The sequence below is a fragment of the Pungitius pungitius genome, chromosome 13, assembly GCF_949316345.1.
Source record: "Pungitius pungitius chromosome 13, fPunPun2.1, whole genome shotgun sequence".
NCBI classification, from domain to species: domain Eukaryota; kingdom Metazoa; phylum Chordata; class Actinopteri; order Perciformes; family Gasterosteidae; genus Pungitius; species Pungitius pungitius.
In genome coordinates, this window is record NC_084912.1 from 17,704,221 (window position 1) to 17,726,880 (window position 22,660).

The 22,660-nt window shown below is 46.2% G+C and overlaps 1 protein-coding gene across 1 annotated transcript in view; it reads right to left on the reverse strand.

Annotated features, from left to right (window-relative positions):
* Nucleotides 1-1,884: 1,884 nt before the first annotated feature.
* The window catches only part of bcl11aa (BCL11 transcription factor A a), a 44,590-nt gene continuing 23,814 nt past the window's right edge, over nt 1,885-22,660 (reverse strand). Inside the window, exon 3 of the mRNA XM_037465796.2 lies at nt 1,885-7,618. Within this exon, the coding sequence (XP_037321693.2) occupies nt 5,370-7,618 (2,249 nt within the window). The 3' untranslated portion in view covers nt 1,885-5,369. The remainder of the gene's footprint in view (nt 7,619-22,660) is intronic.

Here is a 22,660-nt window from a genome sequence, read left to right on the forward strand (position 1 = left end):
CGCTATAAACGACCTTTAAATCAGTTCAGTCAATGTAAATACCTCTCCTCTCTCCCCTTGAATGAATGGAATAATGTTTTAATTGTCTTCCTATTTACTAACAACATTGAAATGTGCGACTTCTTTGTTACATTCTTGGGTATAGTAATATTTGACTTACCAGGTTTAACACAGGTTTAATTAATACATCCAGTTGGTGATGGGTCTCTCTTGTTGTATATGGCGTTTACTGCAGTTGATAAAATTGTATTTCAGTTTTTAGTTTGGGCTGCATTTCTTGATAATAATACAGTTTAGTTAATTCAGTAAAATGAGCTGGGGTAATAAACAGCCCCTGCTGATTGTACAGGAATGTATACCGGCGGCACAGTTTAGTTTTCAATGAACAGCAGCGCCTGAAGTCAGAGTGAAGCCGGCGACGTCTTGCCTTCAGGAGCAATTAAAATACTTTAATCGTGGTACATATTTGTCCAAAGAGAAAGTACTTCATTTCGTATTCAAATTCAATCCGATACTTTGGACAAACAGGTTTTAAACTAAAACAGATGGATCTGGAAATACCATGTTGGGTTATCCATCGAGAATCTGACCCTTAACTTTTGAGTTATAGCCCCAAAAAAGTATAAAATCATCATAAAAAATCGGACCGATGAAAAACAAATTCCAAGGTTATTTTGTATAGTTCTTTAAGGGGTCAACTAACCGTCTTAAGCTCATTTAAGTTGATCAAATGGCCTCGCCACCAGGAATTGGTAACAGAGGTCAGAGATGAACCTCATTTTCACCTCCAATGAGTGCAGTTTCATTGTGCGGTTCTTAAATCAGTGTCTTAACTCCCACACAAGGGCCTTTAAATGTGTTGTGGTCAGAGGCGGTGAATGTACATGCACTATTCCTTTACAGGCTTTAATTGCATTTCTTCTTTTTACATGCTGGACTGGCCTTGTGGCCATTACATGTGCAGAGTAATGCTCACCGAGCGTCCATTACAGTAAGAGCCATTCACTTTGCAACAAGTACCTATAGATCGCAGTGAAACCACTGCGTACAAGTAGCTCCTTCCAACACACACCGTTTGTACACAGGCACCAAAGTCCACTCAGTGGGAGGAAAGACAGACAAAACAACCCGACATTCCTTTCTTTTATCTGGATTGTATTGGAACACTGCTGCGCCAAGGCCATACGGTGACTAAAGCAAAGGCATGGAAACATGCTTTCTCTTTGGTGAATATTTGATTGTCTACGCCAAAGACAAATCCACGAGGGTTTATGGGGGAAGCGGGTCACGGTTGTATAGATTTTACAACGGGGGCAAATGCATTATGCTTTTCACATGCACCATCACAGTAGAGCCCCAGTAAAGAAGAAAAAGGTCTGAAAACACAATGAATTTATAACGGAAGGTAGAGAACAAATATTTTGCTGATTTGTTTTATTTGTCAAGGCAGGAAAGTTCTTTCTTTTGGGCAGTGGCCCATGGCTTTGTATGTGATTCACCTGACATTCTGCAAACTCTGTTATAAACCCTGCCACGGAAAGAGTATGGGACAAAGTCTAAATGTCCACCAAAGTCAGCTCAGGGCGGGCGGATGGCTTTTACATCCCAGAGACTACTGGTGTTACGTCTATTGAGTCGTGAGTGTTAGTCATGTGGGAATGAATCAAGTGTTTGTCACATGCTGATGACATGAGTCATTAGTCACTCAGTAGTGACTTCGGTTCTGTTGCCTAAACACCAGAATCACTACTGAAGGTGGAGGTTTATTTTGAAAGGACTAATGTATTGCAGTAGACTCAATGTGAACACAACGTGGGATACGGGAGTAACAACATACATACTTGTGCAAAGACACACACTTGATGTAACACACAGTGGAGATAAGCGACAAGTGCCATTATACTTTCATTTTTTTTATTAATTGTTTTTGGATAAAGGGACAAAATGGGTGTGTGAACAGGTGATGCAGACATCTGCCAGAAAACACAGACAGTGGTTTTCCCAAAACAACTGAACAGGGACCCTAAAAGTAGAACAGAAATTAAAGAGCTAGGTTTAAATAAAATAGGTTTAAACAAAAATAAATGAAAGGACGCCAAAACTAAAGTCAATCCATGTCTCTGTTTTGAGCATACGGTAATAATAAATAGTAACTCCCATACTAAAAGATAACGTTCAAGTTCAAGATACAACAAACAACAAACTCTCAGAATAGAAATAGAAAAGGCTGATAACAAAATATTCTGCATTGCCATTTACAAAAAAGTCTCAACTCAAGCAGGCTTCTCTTCTCCCTCCGGGTCATTTTTAAATATGCTTTGCATATGAAAGTATACCCAATCTAAATATAAAGCACCATTAAGGATTTGGCAATAAAAACTGCAAAACATTAAATTATTTTTGAAATGTATTTATTTTTACGCTTGTTTTCGTAATCCATGTACTGCATATGACGTTTTTTTTCTTTTTTTCCTCTCTTCTTGATGTTGGAATGTAGTCAGGTGGGAGGGATGAGAGAGACAGAAGCACACAACAGAACAGGCCGACGTCAGCTTGCATTACTGCATACAAGAATGGCAGCAGGGGGGGAAGGAGGTCCGAACCAAAAAAAACAAAGAAGATATGTACAACCACCTCTGTGGACAGGAAACAACGGCCATCTGATGGCCCGTGGTGCCTCCCAGGGCCACATACTTTAGCTTTTTTTGTGGGTTTTCCATTTATTTCTTTAAACATACAAATAATTTGCACTATATTATCCTGCCAAATTAAAAAAATATACCGTGGCAGCTTGGCATTTTTTTTCCACTACCAAAAAAAGGTATGGTAAATACCTTTAGAGAGAACAAGCAACAGTTAAAAATACAAGCCTCAATATAAATACTATAGTGCCTACTCTAAGTGAACATTGAATTCAAATACAATTCTAGAAATACAGAAAAAGTAGACCATAAATGTGTTTAAGTATAGGAACCGACATGAATGTGCATTTTCCTATATTTTAAGTTCTGTATTATATATTCATATATAATCTTAATCCTTTCCCCAATGCAAATTGTATTTCAACCTGAAGAGCTGTGAAGAGCCAAGGCAAAAAAAAAAAAAATACAAAACCATCACAGATTTTTTTGTTTGTTTGTTTTTTCATCTTTTTTTTATCATTTCATATATACTGTGATCTGAGTCTTGAGCGCCACCAAGACGCTGAGGAAAATAGACAACAAAACTTAGATACAGTGTCCCCCTTAAAGATGTTGATGTGTTATTTGAAAGAAACCATTTTTATATCTAGAATTAAAGGAAGATTAATACAAAAACAGATTGAGTGTCTGTTGTCTAGCGAGTCTATAGGTCTATAGGTCTATAGCCTTTCAGGTGTAGATTTCAAAGTTCCTATAGAACTCCAGCTAAAGTGTTTGGTTCTTCTGTGGCAAATGAGTGCTCCCTTCTGTGACCTAAAGGAGCTTTGCTTACTTGTGTAACAAACCTTTTGTTTACAGACCTTGCCAACAGGGGGGATATTTAGCCCATGTTAAGCACTGGTGTTTCTAGGGGTAACAAATTGACAAATGGTCAAAGATGGAACGGCAAGGGTACAAAGATCAAGGTTTAGGAGGGTGCAGTTGCTGGCAACAGATCATGTGTCTCATCTTTTTCTTCTTGTAACAAAGGGACTCTCGTCATGTGACAGCATTTCAACTGTGTTTTCCCCTTCAGCGTAAACTTGTAAACTGGGAAAACTGAAACAGTGCATTTCATGTTGTATAGGTGAAAATCTGACCTTCAGACTCAACCCATGAGACCAACATTGCATCTTTGTGGTAAAATGCAGGAGGGATGTCGGGTCTTACTCTCAGGCAGTGTGACATGTGCTATAATGTGAACAGCTTGAATGAAACTCAACAAGGGAAAACCTCTTTTGGGTTAAAAAGCAGACAATACAAATGTGCCCTGCATTAGCCTATGCATACTGATTATAATTATCACATTCACTCTTTTTAAGAGCCATGGAGTACATATTTTATTGCAATTCTTTATTTTTTTCTGCAATTCATGGTTGATAACCCTGTGTTGATAGAAAAAAGAGTAAAGTGGAAGAGATTGCCTCAGATGGCCTTAATATCGAGTCAGCTTCCAGTTCTGTGTAGCGTTCTGTCTGTCTAGCTGGAAGTTATTTCAATGCTTTCAAATAAAGTATGCCTCCCTTGGAGTCCATATATTACTTTATGCATTGTTCCACACACTGACATGTCAAACCAGCAGTAGATACATGACCCTTCGCCGCCATGTGCTGTGTCCCTCGAGTTCAGGATTGTACATTACACATTAGCTTTATCACATCCTAACCGGGAAAAACTACAAACAATTCAGATATACACAATACTGCTTGCACCATGCTTGCCATGAAATCCACATATCAAAGATAGCCTATTGAATATGTAATAGGTAGCTAAATGATGATTAACGAGAATCCTCTGATGTTTCATCGGGAATTGTCACAGTCCATTTGAGCAGTCAGGTGCTTGATGCAAGGACCTTTCCTGGGTCGCTTAAACCTTTAAGCCTGATCTAATGTGACCCCAAACTTATACCAGATAAGATTATGGCCAATGCAGTCTAGAGAAATCCAAAGGCACTCTTTCTTATTCTACCAAATGATAGTACAAATTGAATTCTTAGCACACCCTTGTCTTTTTGAAAGAATTTTGAAGGCTGTTATTACTTTCAGTTTAGTCGTCAAGCAAATGCATGGTTTTCCTTCTTCTTTTTTTAACCCTGTGTGAACATGCTGTCTTTTTTAAAGATCAGGATGAGTGCGTTTCCAGGGTTTTATGAGGAGGGTCGAGTCCCAGACTGTTCAATTTCCATGTTACAAAACAAAACTGTACATGATATGTGTCACAGAATGTATGCAGCATGGATGAATCTTTCTTGTTTTATCTCTTTTTGAAGAATAAAAAGAAAAAAACTGAACAAGAGAAAAACAGCAACACATTTACTCAACAACTAACCAACCAGGGACAAGTTCTTTTCTTTTTTTTGTTAGCAAAAACATACTATGCATGCTGACTAATTCTTAAAAATGGAAAAGGAAAACTTAAAAAAGAAAATAGTACACAACATGTAAATTATTGCACAATAGAAAGGCTCGAAGTTTCGCTTCAATGCAAGAGTATTGCCCCTGTACAGATCATGCATTCAATGGGTAATGAAAACGGGGTGTGCTGGTGCAGAGCACATGGTCTTAAGCTTCCACCAGACTGGCGAAAGTGGAGTGTTAGGGTTGGGGCAATTCTACAGGGGGCTGGGCATAACGGGGGACTAATGGCGGACACAGCTGCGGGGGAAAGGTCCCATAGTTCGGCCTCCTACTCTGACTTTATTTCGGTACTCAAGGGACGGTCACTGTGCCATTTTTTCATGTGTTTCTCCAAGGTGCTGTAGACGCTGAAGGGCATCTTACAAATTTCACACTTGTACACGTCTTTGCCCACCTGACCGTGAGTCTTCATGTGGCGAGTAAGTTTGGAGCTCTGGGCACAAGCATAATTGCACAGATCACACTTGTATGGTCTCTCCCCTGTGTGGCTGCGCCGGTGTACTGTCAGGTTACTGCAGTTCTTGAACACTTTGCCACAATACTCACAAGTATCACTCCTACGGCTTTCCTTGGAAGTGGGTCGCCCATGACCCCCAAGGTGTGGCGTGCTGCCCCCACTGCCCGTACCACTGCGGCCCGACATGCCGCCGTCCAGCTCCCCCGGAGGAGTGGAAAAACGTAAACTGCCGTTCTCTGAGGAATGCTCGGACGAAGAGGCAAAGGGCGATTGTCTGGAGTCCCCAAAGTTCAGAAAGGGGTCCTTGAGTTGTCGTGAGGCGGCATAGCCAGCCAGCCACTGGGAGTAGACATTCTCCGTGTTAGGGATTGTGGGAGTGGGCAGGTCAAACTCCTTTTCGAGCTTGATACGTTTAGAGAAAGGACTGAGTGGAGTGGGGCTCCCCAGAAGCAGTTTTTTAGACAGACCGACAGAGGCAGATTCGTTGGGAGAAGCTCCCCGGCCGTTGACTGTCGAGACTGAGCCCTCGGCCCCGCGATCTGTCTCCAACACCGAGTCCCCATCACACATTTCACGATTGTGGTGATGGTCTTGGTTGAGGTGGTGGTGCAGGTGGTTCTCCTTGATCATGGCATGACGTTTGTGTGCGCTAAGGGCTTCGCTAAAGTGATGCATGCTAGCGGCGAGGCCCATCCCTTGCATCACCTCAGGTAGTGAGCGAGGGATGGAACCCTCATCAGCAACTCCCCCCAGTCGGCTCCCTATACCCCCATTGTTTTCATGGTGACGTGCTGCTTCGAGGTTCATACCAAAGTGATAGCTATTGTTGCTTCTCCTAGTGGCCCTCTCTCTGTTCTGATCCTCTTCCTCTTCGACCTCTTCTTCCTCCTCATCCTCTTCCTCCTCCTCTTCCTCCTCCTCCTCCTCTTCCTCCTCCTCCTCTTCCTCATCCTCCCCATTCTCCCGCAGCAATCGGTTATTTTCACATTTCAGCTTGGCCACCACTGACTTAAGGGCATTGCTTGCGCTGCCCAAATGCTCGCTGGTGCCAGGCTCCGGGGAAGACGCTGTTGAGAGTCCATCTTCTGACTTGCCTGTATTCGGCGAGGAGGATTTGTGCATATGTGTCTTCATGTGGCGTTTCAGTTTGCTAGCCTGTGTACAAGCATGATCACATAAGTGGCATTTGTACGGCTTCTCTCCTGTGTGACTGCGCCGGTGCACAATCAGATTACTCTGAAACTTAAAGGCCTTGCCACAAAACTCACAACACTTTGATTTTAACTGAGTGGTGGAGGAGGGTGTTGCGCCCGCTGAGGGGAGAGGGGTGGTAGGAGTGGTCTGAGAGCCCACGGGTGACTGCATGGAGCCTGGGAGAGGGGGTGGGGTGGCAAGAAATGGAGGTTTGCTGCCCCCTGCACCTCCTCCACTTCCACTTCCTCCTCCTGTCTGGAATGGTTGGAGCAAGCGCTGCATGGGGCTCGGCCGGCTGGGGGACAGTGGAGGAGTGGACCCTGAATTGTTTCCTGCCAGCTCTCGTAGCCGTCGAGAGAAGTCCATTGTTGGAGGCGGATCCAGGGTTAAAGGGGCATTTAGGCGCAGCACCCTGTCAAAGGCACTCGGGTGGTGGGCTGCCAGCGCCAGCTCCTCTGGGCTTAGGTGGTGCGGTTCCAGGTGGTTCCTTGGAGGGGGACTGAAGAGGGGTGGTGTGGGAGGGAAACGCTGAGGATGCCCACCACCAGCAGCGCCAATGGCACCAATTCCACATCCTATTCCAACGCTGTCCCTTCCACCTGAGCCCGAGCCAGGCATGCGGAGGAGGTTGAAGGGGCTTGCATCTGGAGGCAGGTGGAGGCCAGGGAGCGGAGGGTGCGAAGGGCAATCTGCGCCTCCCCCCAGTGATGATGGCCCACCCATACGTGGGATGAGGGGGCTACCGTGTTCACTTTCCAGGTAGATCCGGAAGCCATGGGTGTTCTGAGCATGCTGCAGCAAAAACCAGGCGCTGCCGTATGACTGCTTACATGTAGTGCAGGTATAGTTGCTCGGCTCCTCCTTACCTGATGGGGGAAGAGAAGAAAGAATTGAGTTAGTACGAACTGTATCTGAAATATCTATAAAACACCCAGAACATGGAAATCACTTATTTTGCCAGATTTACAGCAATAAATGCAAACATAAACATATAAACATATAGAATGACGTCCAAAAAGGACAACTCTTTTCAACATGGCTGAACCCATTTTTTTCATTTAAAGCCTTAGGCCTAACTGTTACTGCTTTTAAGAGGGGTTGGCGCACGGTGTTGAGGGCTTTACAAATACAACAGTAGCTGTTATTGAGGTCATGCCCCACATGAGAAGCATGTGAGAAGTAGTCTGTGTTAGTGTGTGAGTGCATTTGTTCTTCTCCCAGACTGCTCTGGGACATAATTTCTCCCTTTAGACTGACTGTGAGTCCTCTATTGTCAGCAGGAGAACAAAGAAACAGGGCTATCCCAGCGGACTACCACTTCCCACTGATCTACCCAAACAGAGGATCACTGATAAAGTATGAGAGGCAACAAAGGATTCTCTCAACACTTTAAACTAATGCTTTGTTTTTGTATCAAAAGCAAATATACATAAAGCCCTCTACAACAAAGATTAGAAAATCAAGGTTACGACTTGTTTCAAAGTATAACCCAATCTGTAAATACTGCCTCAGATAAGATTTTTGATATTGGCCACATAAAAGAATGAAAGTTTATTGATATACAATGGTTCTAGTGATATTCTCCTTTGTGTAAATGTTTATACTCCTACCAAGGCAGATGACCCCTCTGACATTCCCCACTCGCACATAGAGAACACAAGTCCCCAGATGCCTGAGGTGGGTAAAACAGTCGGGGTATAAAAACATTTAGGCTTCTACAGGAGGGGAAAAATAGCCCCTTGAGTCGGCCTTACAGCTTCTTCCTTCATGAGGAATGGAGAAGTCATTTTCAGACAGCGATGAGAGGAATATTTAAGACAATAATTCCTTTTAATGGCCTCTGCAATGATGACCTTTGGTGGGCCCCGCAGCCACGTGTAATCTCATTAGGGGACTGAATGGCCATCAGCTCGTTTACACGTTTAGATGACAGACAAACACCCTTCTTTGCCATTCAAAGCCACTATTCCACTATAAAGCAAATGCATGAACAAACACAATCAAACAAAAATATATTTGACTAAATATGGAGCTTACACTTTTATGTTCCTGATATCACCATAAACATTGTAAACTGCCTAAATGTTGGGGGGATTCAACAGAGCACTAGAATCAGAGCTGGTTGAATATACTGTATGCTGCCACTGTGGCCCTCTGGTATCACAGAAAAGACACTGACAGACAGGCCCAGTACCCCAAACCGTAATTGCTCCATCGACAACTAACTAAGATTGTTTCCAAAGATATTCTTCTGAAGTTTGTTAAATATCTATATAAATATCTCTCTACTTTAATTTCAGTGTTTGACGTGTGGCTAGAAATACATTTTCTTATTTGAAAAAAGGAACAATTCTAAAAAAAGAAAAATACAATTCTATTCCCGAGGATTATATTTAAGTGTGAAAGTAGTAGTAGTAGTGCTCCAGTGCCCAGCTACAGATGAGGGTCCTCTCCATCCATCCAGTTGTCCCTGTTTGTCTTTCTGCACCACATGCTTATTCCCCAGGACCAACAGGAAAGGATGGATCATTCAAATCAGCAGAAATGAACACTAATTGTTGGCACTTGCATTGGATCAACCTGTGAATTCTGTTTGCATTATCAGGATGATATAGGTTCACATTGCTTCAACATGGGAACCATCGATGATCAAGCAAGGAGGCGGTGCTATCCTTTATGGACCAGGTTTGACTTGTGGTTGTCTTTAAACCCCAACAAGTAGTTTTGAAAATGTCTCTTTCACTCGAGTGAGCATGGCGCATCCACCTCATTCAAACACATCGGCTTCACCCAGGAAAACACTGTACAATGATGGAAGTAGAAGTTATGCGTAGGATGTTGTCAGCACAGTGAGCCCAGAGCAAAAGAAGGAACATTTCTTCAAAAAAAGATGTGGGAAAAATACTGCGTAAAATAAGTGTGAGGCACAATAGTGTAACTCTTGAGCTAATACGCTCCTTTTTGACTCTGCGCTGAGACTTGTCTGCGCACTGATTGAAACTGTAAGGTTAATGGATTTTAGAGTAGGCGACCGCTACACTCTGTCTCTCTGTAATATACTCCCATCAGCCACTTCATTAGGCAAACTCTTCACCACTGGGAGGTAGAAAAATGAAGTGAGAGCAGAATGGAGATGGATAGTTAGAGTAAGGGAAAGAAAGAGATGAAATAAGAAGAAATAATCCCTCTGGTGAGGTGACAAATACCTGCTGCAACTTTTGGATTAAAGTTTGGATACAGCAGGAATGTTAAGTAGGAAAAGAGAGGAGGAAGGGATGACAGGTGTAAATAATAGCATCTGGTTCTTTACCTGGGGTAAATGTCAAAGGCGTACAGCCACTAGTGAGACTCCAGAGAAAACACACACGCACAGTTCTACTAATGTCCTACAACTCAATAGTGGCCATGCTACAGTGACAAGCACACGCATTAAGTCCTGTTAGGCCAAGGGCATTGCCTCTACACTTATGTGGTGCGAGATGGGAGATGTGTGTGTGTGTGTGTGTGTCTCATGAAGGGAGGTGCAAATAATTCCACTGGCTCCCCCCATTCCTCTCAAAAAGAATTGTCGCACTCTGATCCGTGGAGATTTCAAATGAGATAAAATCATGCCATTGAAGACCGATGACCAACACTGACTCCCTTGTCGGTCTTGTTTGGGTTGTTGGTGCCCAATAGGTCGATCGCCATGACGATGACAAGACACACCTCTTTAGACTCTACCTTGACTAAAACACTAGCAAACCGTAGCACTAACAAATCGTAGCACTTAAATTGAACTTATAATGGCACTTTTCTATAACATGTTTTGAAACTGCTTATTTGATGAAAATGTATTGTTACTTGTTCTTCTGAGTTTGTGTCTCTATGTGGAAATGCCCTTATTGTGAGTCGCTTTGGATAAAAGCATCAGCTAAATGACATGTAATGTAATGTAATAAGGGTGGAAAGGTAGCTAACAAGCTGAAGGGCTCTAACCGGTGACCAAAAGCAGCTACAAATAGAGGCTTTATGACCTGTATAAATATGTTGTTCAAATATCTGCGGCCCATGAACAAATGTTTTGTACATTGTCTGCATTGCCCCCAACATGTTCAAAACAAAAATGGACCAGCAAGGGAAGGATCTTAATGGCCTATAGTACGCTCCCTTCCTTCTGTGTTTCTATCCTCCGCCTCTGTCTACTTTATATTTACCATCCCTTACTTTCTTTTTACTATAAAGACCCTCTCCTTGCTACCTCCTTCATCGTGTCCCCCTCTCCCCCCTCTCCACCCATCGTGGCTCTCTGGAGGTGTCCTTGGCTGAGATGATAGTAATTGAGGTAATGGGACTTGCTAAAACAGGATTAGGTAGACATACTGGGAGTGAGGGATGATGTCCCTTAATACAATTTGGTATTTCGGTCTGAGCTTCAGGCTTTCAGGATCTGCTCCTTGTATTTACATCACAGCTTTATCTTATAGGGATACCTGTGCATTTCACTGCAAGCCTTCTATTAAACGCACACATGCTAGAATATTTACAGGTATTTGCTTTTGCAAAAATAATCAGTCCATGGCGGCTGGCCAATGGAGGGCATTGGGGTGTCACCCCACGTGGAGCCCAAAAAAAGATATTACATTACAAAAAAGGTCAATCTTCATACCCAGTAATATCTGTAAAATATGAAATAAAATATAATATCTATGCAAAATATTGGCCTTTGCTGCACATCCCGTCTTCATGCCGGTTATATGTGCACTATCTCCAGATTGCCTGCAGGAGGGCGGTCTAAGAAGCAAAGCAAATAAAACGTGACAAACAATTCAGCCAATCGGCATCCATGAACAGACTCAGCTTGGGACGCCTTGGTTTTGTCCCGTTCTCACCAAGGCTGGTATTGACAGGCAGATGACATTCTACAGGAAGTGACGAACATGGATATTATCGTCATTCAAAATGCATACAGTATATATTATTATTACAATACTGATTATTATTTGATATATAGATTATATTACACTTATTGCTGGTGAGGGTGACAAAAGCTAAGAAATTCAAGGTGTTATTTACTGCTTTCATGTTGGAATACTTCTTTTTTTATACCTTAATTGTTTTGCATTAAACAAGATGTTTCCTGAAATTGATTCCATTGCCCTACCTAGAACATTTATCACCAGCCACCACTGAAAATAGAAATTTGTGGTTCGTGGATTAGAATTCCCAATATTTGTATGGCTAACATGAGTCAGAAGTAACTAATGAAATGCATGCTAACAGTTATAAGGCAGCAAAAAACAATGCAATCGCTTGACTGTTTTTCTTTACATGCCTGATCAAAAACAGAATGAAAGCCCGATCTGTTGTCATTTTCCATTCAAATGAGGCCAATTAGTCCGAGTTATCAGAATGAAGCCCTTTCAAAACCCATAAAACACAACAACAAAAAATAAGAACATTGTTGCGTACGTGAAACAAATTTCCAGTAACTGCTTTTTTGGCAGGTAACTGTGCTAAAGTTCAGCATAACCTCAGGAACACAGGGTCGGCAAAATCCTCCTTTTACCCGCAATTACTTTGCCCTCATGGTTTTTTATTAACTGGATGGCTAATAATTGGAATGCAAAGAGCAGAATGCAGCAAAGCATGTCTTCAATTGGTAAAGAAAAGGAATTGCACAGCTTGGAAAGAATCAGCCTAAATTACTGCTTACAAGATGTGAATGAACAAAAGGTACTAGAAGAGAATGCCAATCCTATGCAAAGAAAACTACAAAAAAGCACCTCCCAATATACGAATAAGGAGACAATCCAATACAACGCCTGTGAAAGGAAGCAGAAGGCAAATCTCTGCTATAAAGTTGTCTCTTTCATGGATATTCAATGTCAAACAACGAATGCTGAAATTAAAATAGCTCCAAAGAACATTTGCAAAAATAATGGTGTGCACGGTTGTGTGTCTATCTGTGTATCGTCCTGTTGAACAGCCACTCTAGGCTGATGAGCACAAAATATCAATACTGTCTGTCCCTGAGGTTGTGTGTGTGTGTGTGTGTGTGTGTGTGTGTGCGTTACGGGGAGATATCAATACCTTCTGTCTGTGTGTTTGAAACCCCTGCTGGGCCACAGACTGTGCTTTCTGCAACTCTCTCACTAGTGGCGTGTCATTAGAACAGACTCCACGAGATGCATTAGTGTGTGTTTTGTGTGTATGACGCTCCGTCCAGGGGCCATTCAACCATCCTTTATATTACAAGGTTTACTTTGTCTCACACACACTCACAGTTCCACATTCTCTCGCACACATACTCATGTATCTCGTAAAGTACATTCTAATGACACAGCCAGGGCCCTTAAACTGCATTTATGAATGTAATTAAATGGACCGGCCTTTTGTAAAAGCATCCCAGTGCACTCTAGCAATGCTCCAGTGTGTGTGCCTCTGACCATTTGGAAGGCCAGTAATCACCGCGGCAGGGACAGCCTTCACTTAACCCAAAACCACCATGGTGAAATGACAGAGCATCCAAATAACAACACTTATGCAAGCAGAGAGAGAGCGAGAGAGAGAGAGAGGCTCCTGATACACACACACAATCCTGACTGACTCAGCTCGTGGACTTTCACTGGAGACCGAGAACACCGGGACTTTCTTTGGGCCTTTTAATGGGGTTGGATGTGGTCCCTCCAGGTTGGTTTTTGACGTTGCTGACAGAGCATTTGATGGATTGCATCCTTTATCAAACTCAGGAGACGTTTCCTTTGCCTCGCCTTCACCTTGATAACTTCATTTAGGGAAATAAATATGGTTTCATGATGCAGCAGAGTTCTGGCAAAAACAAAGGAAAAAGCTCCTGGGGACATCTTTGTATCTGAATGTGAAATCTGTTAAATTGATGACACCATGTGTGCCATCCGAGGTTTGCTGAAAAGTGCAATTGCAACATTTCCTTTATGAAAGATAGATTTCAATGAGATCATTTGAGGGATTTTTGATCGTCAGAGTTTGGGGAGTTTTAGTGTCCCATTAAAGTGTTAAAGCATTAATGTATGTAAATGTTGAGGATATTTATTGATTTAAAAAAGAAGAAAGAAATCTGTTACAGTAAATGGAAATTTGTCAAATTGGAAGAAATTTGTACTACTTTTTTAAACCAAAAATGTATTATTAATTTCTCCTGGGAAAACACACACAGACTTGTGTCCCACACGCCTGATGAAACAAGACACACAATGAGAGGAAGCCGATTATTCTCAGTGGTCACTGAAGACAAACACACACACACACACACAGACGCCGAACACACATTCATACACAAAGCCAGTCTGATATTGAATGATCTGTAGGGACCTACAACAGCTGCCAAGCAGGACAATTCAGTCCTTAATGTGTGTGTGTGTGTGTGTGTGTGTGTGTGTGTGTGTGTGTGTGTGTGTGTGTGTGTGTGTGTGTGTGTGTGTGTGTGAGCCTTACAGTGACCACAGTGGGAGATCACTCTGAGCCGAGCAAACACCTCAGCTGGCCGTGGGCCCACACACAGCACTTTTCTTCCTGTCTTAATCTAACCCCTCCTTCGCCCAGTTGGTTTGATCCTTCCATCTGTCCATCAACATTGCATACAGGTGCCTCTCTCTCTCTCTACCTCTCTCTGCTCCTTTCCACTTCCTATCCCTTATTTTTCTTTTCCATCTTTTTTCCTGATACCACCATTTCCTTTGCTGCCGCTTTTCCTCCTAATGACAGAGAGAAGAAGACGAGAAGGAAAATGGTGGAAAGACGATCACAATACGAGAAGAGGAATCACCCAAAATACAAAGAGCCAAAACACAAACAAACTTTTGATGCCCGAATACACACACACACACACACACACACATTTACAGCAACATGTGGCCGAGCTGTGGGTCGCCCCGAAGAAGAAAACGATGATGCTGGACGAATCCATTACGTCTCTTCTAGTCTTTCCTCCCTTTTTTCTACACCCCCCCCCACACACACACACACACACACACACACACACACTCATTTAATCCCTCCATCTTCTCCTCCCAGGTGGGAGGCACTCAGCGCCGTCTCTTTAATTGTATTCATCAGACAAGGCCAATCGATGGAGGACATATTTAATACAAATTTAGGACTATTAGCCATCAGCAATAAAAAGGCTTTTTTCATAGATCACTTTTGCTTGTGGTGAAAGAGAGGAGGAGGAGGAAGAGGAGGAGGAGGAGGAAATACAAGCCATCCTGCTTTTAACACAAACAGTCTCCCACAGTCTCGCTGTCCAACCTTGGAAAAATACAGTTTAAGCTGCAAGAAAAAGATGAGAATTCAAGTCTTCAACTTCAAGTGGGTCTCGGGTGTATTTAGTGATTTTTAACAGGCTCTTGATTTTGGCACACGGTTCAAAAGAGGATTTCTGGGTGGACTTATTATCAGGGATAATAAATGATTATTTAGATTGGTTATGTTTAAATTTGAGAGATAAATTGCTTCTCAACTGGTGAAGATGATGTTAAGAAAGCACTATGATGTGTTTAATCAAATTGTTACGACTTCAAGAAACAACAGTCCAAACCTTATTAAGTCTACTACAAAATTCTAAACTTTCTGCTTTAGATATTACCACAAAACATTCTCCTGCTGTAAAGCAAAGAAACATGAAATATTGGTGCCTGTTCTATAGCGTAGAGACGAACACCAAAGGGGGGGTTGCAGCTTAACAAACACCATTCATGCAGTCAGTCGCTTTTCCTGCAGGTCGGAGGGAAAGAAGGAACTAAAGCAGGGCCCTGCCAACGGAAATGTCTTCGCCCTCCAAGAGAAACAAGGGGTGCATGAGCTGGAACCCGAGTCAGATGATGAATAGACTATCTGGTTTAAAGCGTTGGAAAGTTAGTATTGTGAGAGCTTAGGACTCAGCGGGAGACCGATTTCACTACGTCTATTTATACAGCTGATTGCACCAAATTGATTGAGTGATACACTCTAAAACCATGAGTTTTAGTACCAAATGCTTTTTTAAGAGAAGAAAACTATAAATAATAACTAAATATAATTATTTGCACTTTCCCCAAATGTGAAAAATGAAAAAAAACAATGATAAAAACAATGATAAAGGACATGTGATTAGTGCTTGAACAACGAATCGAAATAAAAATCGATTATTAAAAATGTCATTATGGGTTCGTGTAGTTCTGACGTTAAAACAAATCCTGTTCAATGTTCTGATTTTGTCACGGTTTGGCTTCGCTTCCTGTTTTAGTTTGAAGTTTCATGTCTCTTGTGGTCCTGGGTTAACTTCACTTCCTGCCTTGTCTTGTGATTGCGTGATTGATTCCACCTGTGTCCAATCACCTGCACCTCCCTTGTGTATTTAAGCCCTGTGTGCCAGTTGTCCTTTGTCGCGTCATTGTCCGTGTTACTTTCCGTCGGTGCACGTTGTCCTGTTTTTTCGAATAAAGAGCACACTTCGTCTGGGAATCCTGCATTTGAGTCGTGCTTCCGCCTGCACCGGCAATCCCCCATGTGACAGAATGACGCGACCATGGAAGGACTCAGCGGGATTCAGTTTTGTGAACCCGTTTTTGGGAACCCGTCTGGCCCTCGGCGGTCCCCGCAGCGTGCAGCAGGCTGCCAGGCGTAACGCCGACCCCGGCTCGCCAGCAGGCTCCGGGCGGCGTCCCGGTCGACGCCCTCGCCGCTGTCCAGACACTGCTTGGGACTCTCAGTGGGAGGCCAGCGCCCAGCCTCCAGTCCTTAGCGAACGCGGGAAGCAGGTGCTGGAGCTGGCCGCCCTCCTCCAGGCCAGGTACGATCCCCACGTCCTGGACCTCCGAGGTCGGCGGCAGCAACACCGTCCACGACGCCCGTCAGCGCCCGTTCCGGCGCCGAGACGCCCGTCAGCGCCCGTTCCGGCGCCGAGACGCCCGTCAGCGCCCGTTCCGGCGCCGAGACGCCCGTCAGCGCCCGTTCCTGCCCCGAGAACCCGGTCAGCGCCCGTTCCTGCCCCGAGAACCCGGTCAGCGCCCGTTCCTGCCCCGAGAACCCGGTCAGCGCCCGTTCCTGCCCCGAGAACCCGGTCAGCGCCCGTTCCTGCCCCGAGAACCCGGTCAGCGCCCGTTCCTGCCCCGAGAACCCGGTCAGCGCCCGTTCCTGCCCCGAGAACCCGGTCAGCGCCCGTTCCTGCCCCGAGAACCCGGTCAGCGCCCGTTCCTGCCCCGAGAACCCGGTCAGCGCCCGTTCCTGCCCCGAGAACCCGGTCAGCGCCCGTTCCTGCCCCGAGAACCCGGTCAGCGCCCGTTCTTGCTCCGAGAACCCGGTCAGCGCCCGTTCTTGCTCCGAGAACCCGGTCAGCGCCCGTTCCTGCCCCGAGAACCACGCCCCCGGTTCCGGCCCCGCGGCGCCTGACCATGACCCCTCCCTCCCACCCTCTTGGGACCGCCTGGAAGTCGGTCCTTGAAGGGGGGGTGGGGTCAGGGGTTGGGCCGGAGCCCCACGCCACGACGACGCCGCAGCCGCACTGCTCGGCGCCCCCCGCCACGACGACGCCGGAGCCGCACAGCTCGGCGCCCCCCGCCACGACGACGCCGGAGCCGCACAGCTCGGCGCCCCCCGCCACGACGACGCCGGAGCCGCACAGCTCGGCGCCCCCCGCCACGACGACGCCGGAGCCGCACAGCTCGGCGCCCCCCGCCACGACGACGCCGGAGCCGCACAGCTCGGCGCCCCCCGCCACGACGACGCCGGAGCCGCACAGCTCGGCGCCCCCCGCCACGACGACGCCGGAGCCGCACTGCTCGGCGCCCCCCGCCACGACGACGCCGCACAGCTCGGCGCCCCCCGCCACGACGCCGCAGCCGCACAGCTCGCCGCCCCCCGCCACGACAATGCCGGAGCCGCGCCGACCCGGCAGGCCCCCCGAGACCCTGACGCCCGGTCTCCGACCCGGCAGGCCCCCCGAGACCCTGAGGCCCGGTCGCCGACCCGGCAGGCCCCCCGAGACCCTGAGGCCCGGTCGCCGACCCGGCAGGCCCCCCGAGACCCTGAGGCCCGGTCGCCGACCCGGCAGGCCCCCCGAGACCCTGAGGCCCGGTCGCCGACCCGGCAGGCCCCCCGAGACCCTGAGGCCCGGTCGCCGACCCGGCAGGCCCCCCGAGACCCTGAGGCCCGGTCGCCGACCCGACAGACCCCCCGAGACCCTGAGGTCCGGCGGTCATCCCGGCCGGAGGGACCCGACCCCGTGCCGCCGACCCTTGGAGTCCCCTGGGCGGCCGGGGGTTGTCGGGTTCCCCGCCCTCCCTCCCTTGTCTGTTTTTCTGGGTTCCACCCTCCTTTAGGACCGTCTGGAATTCGGTCCTTGAGGGGGGGGTTCTGTCACGGTTTGGCTTCGCTTCCTGTTTTAGTTTGAAGTTTCATGTCTCTTGTGGTCCTGGGTTAACTTCACTTCCTGCCTTGTCTTGTGATTGCGTGATTGATTCCACCTGTGTCCAATCACCTGCACCTCCCTTGTGTATTTAAGCCCTGTGTGCCAGTTGTCCTTTGTCGCGTCATTGTCCGTGTTACTTTCCGTCGGTGCACGTTGTCCTGTTTTTTCGAATAAAGAGCACACTTCGTCTGGGAATCCTGCATTTGAGTCGTGCTTCCGCCTGCACCGGCAATCCCCCATGTGACAGATTTGTATTTTGATTCATTTTTTATAAATTATTATTATGTTCAAGGAGCTACTTTTACTTAGTAAAAAGTATTTTTTAAATGTGAATTTGCAGTTCTGTTTAAGGGTTGAAAATTAAAGCGTTTTAAATGTTGTTTTTTATCCGATTCATCGATCAGTGGAAAAAATAATCGATTAATTATCAAAATAATCATAAGCCCTACTTGTGATGTATGTGAAAGCCACTTCTGTGTCAAACGCACACCCAGATAAACTGCTTCTCCCACTGACATATGCTCAGACGCAGCTCACGACAAAAGTTGAGTTAAAAGCAACAAAGGTGTGTCTATGTGTGTGTGTGTGTGTGTGTGTGTGTGTCCAATGTGTGTGTATTGAGGCTGGGCAAACTAACAGTACTGATACAAATACACGTAAAGTGAAACCAATAGACAGGTGTGTTTTACAGCCCGACTTTCAAATGTTTGGGCGGCATCTCAGTCGGACTGCAGACTCCGTCCAACACGCCTCCCCTCCCACACAGGGGGTTACAGCTGCTGTAGTGGCTGGAAAAGCTTGAGGCCATTGGCTGCCAGCAAAACATGGTCGTGTACTTTCTAGATGTGGTTACTAAAAAGAATGCATATAGTAGTTGACCGGAGACTCGTGGATATTGCTTGGTAGTTGGTTATTTCATCTGTTACCTGTAAAAGATCCCATTTGTATTTCTCAACACATCTACAGTACCAGCCCAAAGTTTCTCATTGAATTGAAATAATATATATATTTAGAAGTCTGAGTATAAAAATACATGTGATTAGCTGTCAGAGTATTTTTTGTGGGTGTGTGTGTGTGTGTGTGTGTGTGTGTGTGTGTGTGTTTGATCCTCCATTAGTGATTTAGAAAATGGTGTAGGGCCTGGTATTCCCATCAGGCCCAGTATGGCCTAAGTGCTGCCAACCCCCCCCCCCCCCCCCCACCTCAAATCAACCCTTATCCCACCTGGGTTGGCCAAGTAGCGCCACTCAGCTGGTTCCAAAACACACACACACACACACACTCATGAAGCACACACACATACACTCACGGTCCACTAATGACCAAAACCCAAACAGGTCCAAAACAACTCTGGAAGGCTTTTACGAGAGGGCATTTGGATTGGGAAGTGATGTTTTATACACCATTAAAAGCCATGGATGAAATGGGCGTTCGCGTAAATACAGCCACAGGTCGGAAGGAGAAGGCCAAGTGAGGATTATTCAGTGGAGGAGTGTCACATGGTGCTCTCTGCCAAGAGGACGACATCAACTAAGGGATGCAAAATACTGTCTACACTCTTCTTTCCATTTTCTGTGACAACATGTGGGGAACTAATGAAGGTTTTTAAACTAACCTACTTATTAATCCTTGACTTTAACTGTTTAAAAGACTTTAGATCCCAATGGGATTAATATTAGTGCGACTTGATCACTCTGCGGTTCAAAAGATCTCACAGCAGAGAGAGACACTGATTCACCTCCCAGTGACTCGCTCTCAGGACCTTCACAGGAAGGGTTGGACGACACAACCACTCCGTTCCGTTTATGAGAAGATCTGGTTCACTTGAACCTGTTGGACACCTGGGACCCGTCCCGTGTCCCTCTTTATGCCACTCCAGTGCTTCTGGCCCTAATAGGTCAGGTGGATGCAGTGCATACACACATTAAATGGGAGTCTGTGTCAGGTACTGAGGAGTAACCTCACTTAACAAATGTTACAACTTAATTACGTTAATACCTGATTTCAACATTTACTTTTGGCCTCCTGGGAGGAAGTCTCTGCAATGGGGGGAGGACAGTTTACAAAACAACGTGTGATTCTTACTGGGGAAAAGAGTCACAAATCCAAACTGGTTTGATCCGGATGGGATTAGAGTCACTGACCCGCTCACATTATATTGAACTCAAACCATCTCTAATCCCATCCAAAGGTGGCTCATGTCCACACAGACAATACGAGTCATTTTGATCATATTGTAGACATCTTGGTGCCTTTCACATGTTGGACATAATATTGGATCGACAGCCAAAACGGCTGCGTTCTCTATAAACCATGAAGATTTAAAGCAGGGGGCAACTTTTCCTCGAAGGAGATGGTGAGATCGCCATCTGTTGATTGCAAGTCCACAAACTAGTCGATACCTACTGTGGTTAAGACAAGGTTAACTTGGGAGAGGTAAGGGGCAACCTTTACTATTGATGCAAAGGATGGTGGAATGGGTTCATTCGCAGGGACATTCCACCATCCTCTCCATCAATAGTTCAATAAAAGCCACCAACTTAGGACCCAGTGCGGTTACACCTGAACAAACACACACACACAGCCGTGATTCTTTAGCATTAGCTGCAAATCAATCAGCGTTTCTAACCCTCGTGATGAAGCGAGAGTGAAAGAGCACGAGTAACAAAGAGGCCAGGCGCCCTCTGCCCTCGACACACACTCACATTTAGGGTGTCTTTCTCCCACTCAATATTTAAAACAGCTCTAAGCTTTTAATAAAATCCTTAAGTGCAAGGAAATGGCACTCCAATATTCAAATAAGGAAACAATACAATTATGTAACAAAGTTAAATAAGTCCAAAACGGCTACAACATTCCGGCCCCTAATTCTTGTTCTAACAAGCAATTACAAAACACAAGTGGAGACTAGTGTCAATGTCACTGAATCGTCCGTAATAAGCTTCATGGAAAGTGAAAGAAAAAAGACTTAACAAAGCAGTAAACCTGTCGTCACTTCACTCTGCAGAGCATTAACAATATCTCTGCTCCTGAAACCCATTAAGCCACTTTGTTCAACCAGCACCCTGAAACTCAAGACTGCATTCCACTGATGTCAGGTATGTGATTATTACACCTGGGCCTTCATTCTTATGACGTCAACATGTCTGCTGTTGAAAAGCAAAGATCTATTAAAGCAGAAAATCATTTACAGTAGTAGTGGAACGACTGGACATAAAACCGTCCTCTCTCTCTCTGTGTCCAAGTCCCCCATCCTCTCTCTCTGTGTCCAAGTCCCCCATCCTCTCTCTCTGTGTCCAAGTCCCCCGTCCTCTCTCTCTGTGTCCAAGTCCCCCGTCCTCTCGCTCTGTGTCCAAGTCCCCCGTCCTCTCTCTCTGTGTCCAAGTCCCCCGTCCTCTCTCTCTGTGTCCAAGTCCCCCGTCCTCTCTCTCTGTGTCCAAGTCCCCCGTCCTCTCTCTCTGTGTCCAAGTCCCCCGTCCTCTCTCTCTGTGTCCAAGTCCCCCGTCCTCTCTCTCTGTGTCTAAGTCCCCCGTCCTCTCCCTCTGTGTCTAAGTCCCCCGTCCTCTCTCTCTGTGTCCAAGTCCCCCATCCTCTCTCTCTGTGTCCAAGTCCCCCGTCCTCTCCCTCTGTGTCTAAGTCCCCCGTCCTCTCTCTCTGTGTCCAAGTCCCCCGTCCTCTCTCTCTGTGTCCAAGTCCCCCGTCCTCTCCCTCTGTGTCCAAGTCCCCCGTCCTCTCTCTCTGTGTCTAAGTCCCCCGTCCTCTCTCTCTGTGTCTAAGTCCCCCGTCCTCTCCCTCTGTGTCCAAGTCCCCCGTCCTCTCCCTCTGTGTCTAAGTCCCCCGTCCTCTCTCTCTGTGTCCAAGTCCCCCGTCCTCTCTCTCTGTGTCCAAGTCCCCCGTCCTCTCCCTCTGTGTCCAAGTCCCCCGTCCTCTCTCTCTGTGTCTAAGTCCCCCGTCCTCTCCCTCTGTGTCTAAGTCCCCCGTCCTCTCTCTCTGTGTCCAAGTCCCCCGTCCTCTCCCTCTGTGTCCAAGTCCCCCGTCCTCTCTCTCTGTGTCTAAGTCCCCCGTCCTCTCTCTCTGTGTCTAAGTCCCCCGTCCTCTCTCTCTGTGTCTAAGTCCCCCGTCCTCTCTCTCTGTGTCCAAGTCCCCCGTCCTCTCTCTCTGTGTCTAAGTCCCCCGTCCTCTCCCTCTGTGTCCAAGTCCCCCGTCCTCTCCCTCTGTGTCCAAGTCCCCCGTCCTCTCTCTCTGTGTCTAAGTCCCCCGTCCTCTCTCTCTGTGTCTAAGTCCCCCGTCCTCTCTCTCTGTGTCTAAGTCCCCCGTCCTCTCTCTCTGTGTCCAAGTCCCCCGTCCTCTCTCTCTGTGTCTAAGTCCCCCGTCCTCTCCCTCTGTGTCTAAGTCCCCCGTCCTCTCTCTCTGTGTCCAAGTCCCCCGTCCTCTCCCTCTGTGTCTAAGTCCCCCGTCCTCTCTCTCTGTGTCCAAGTCCCCCGTCCTCTCCCTCTGTGTC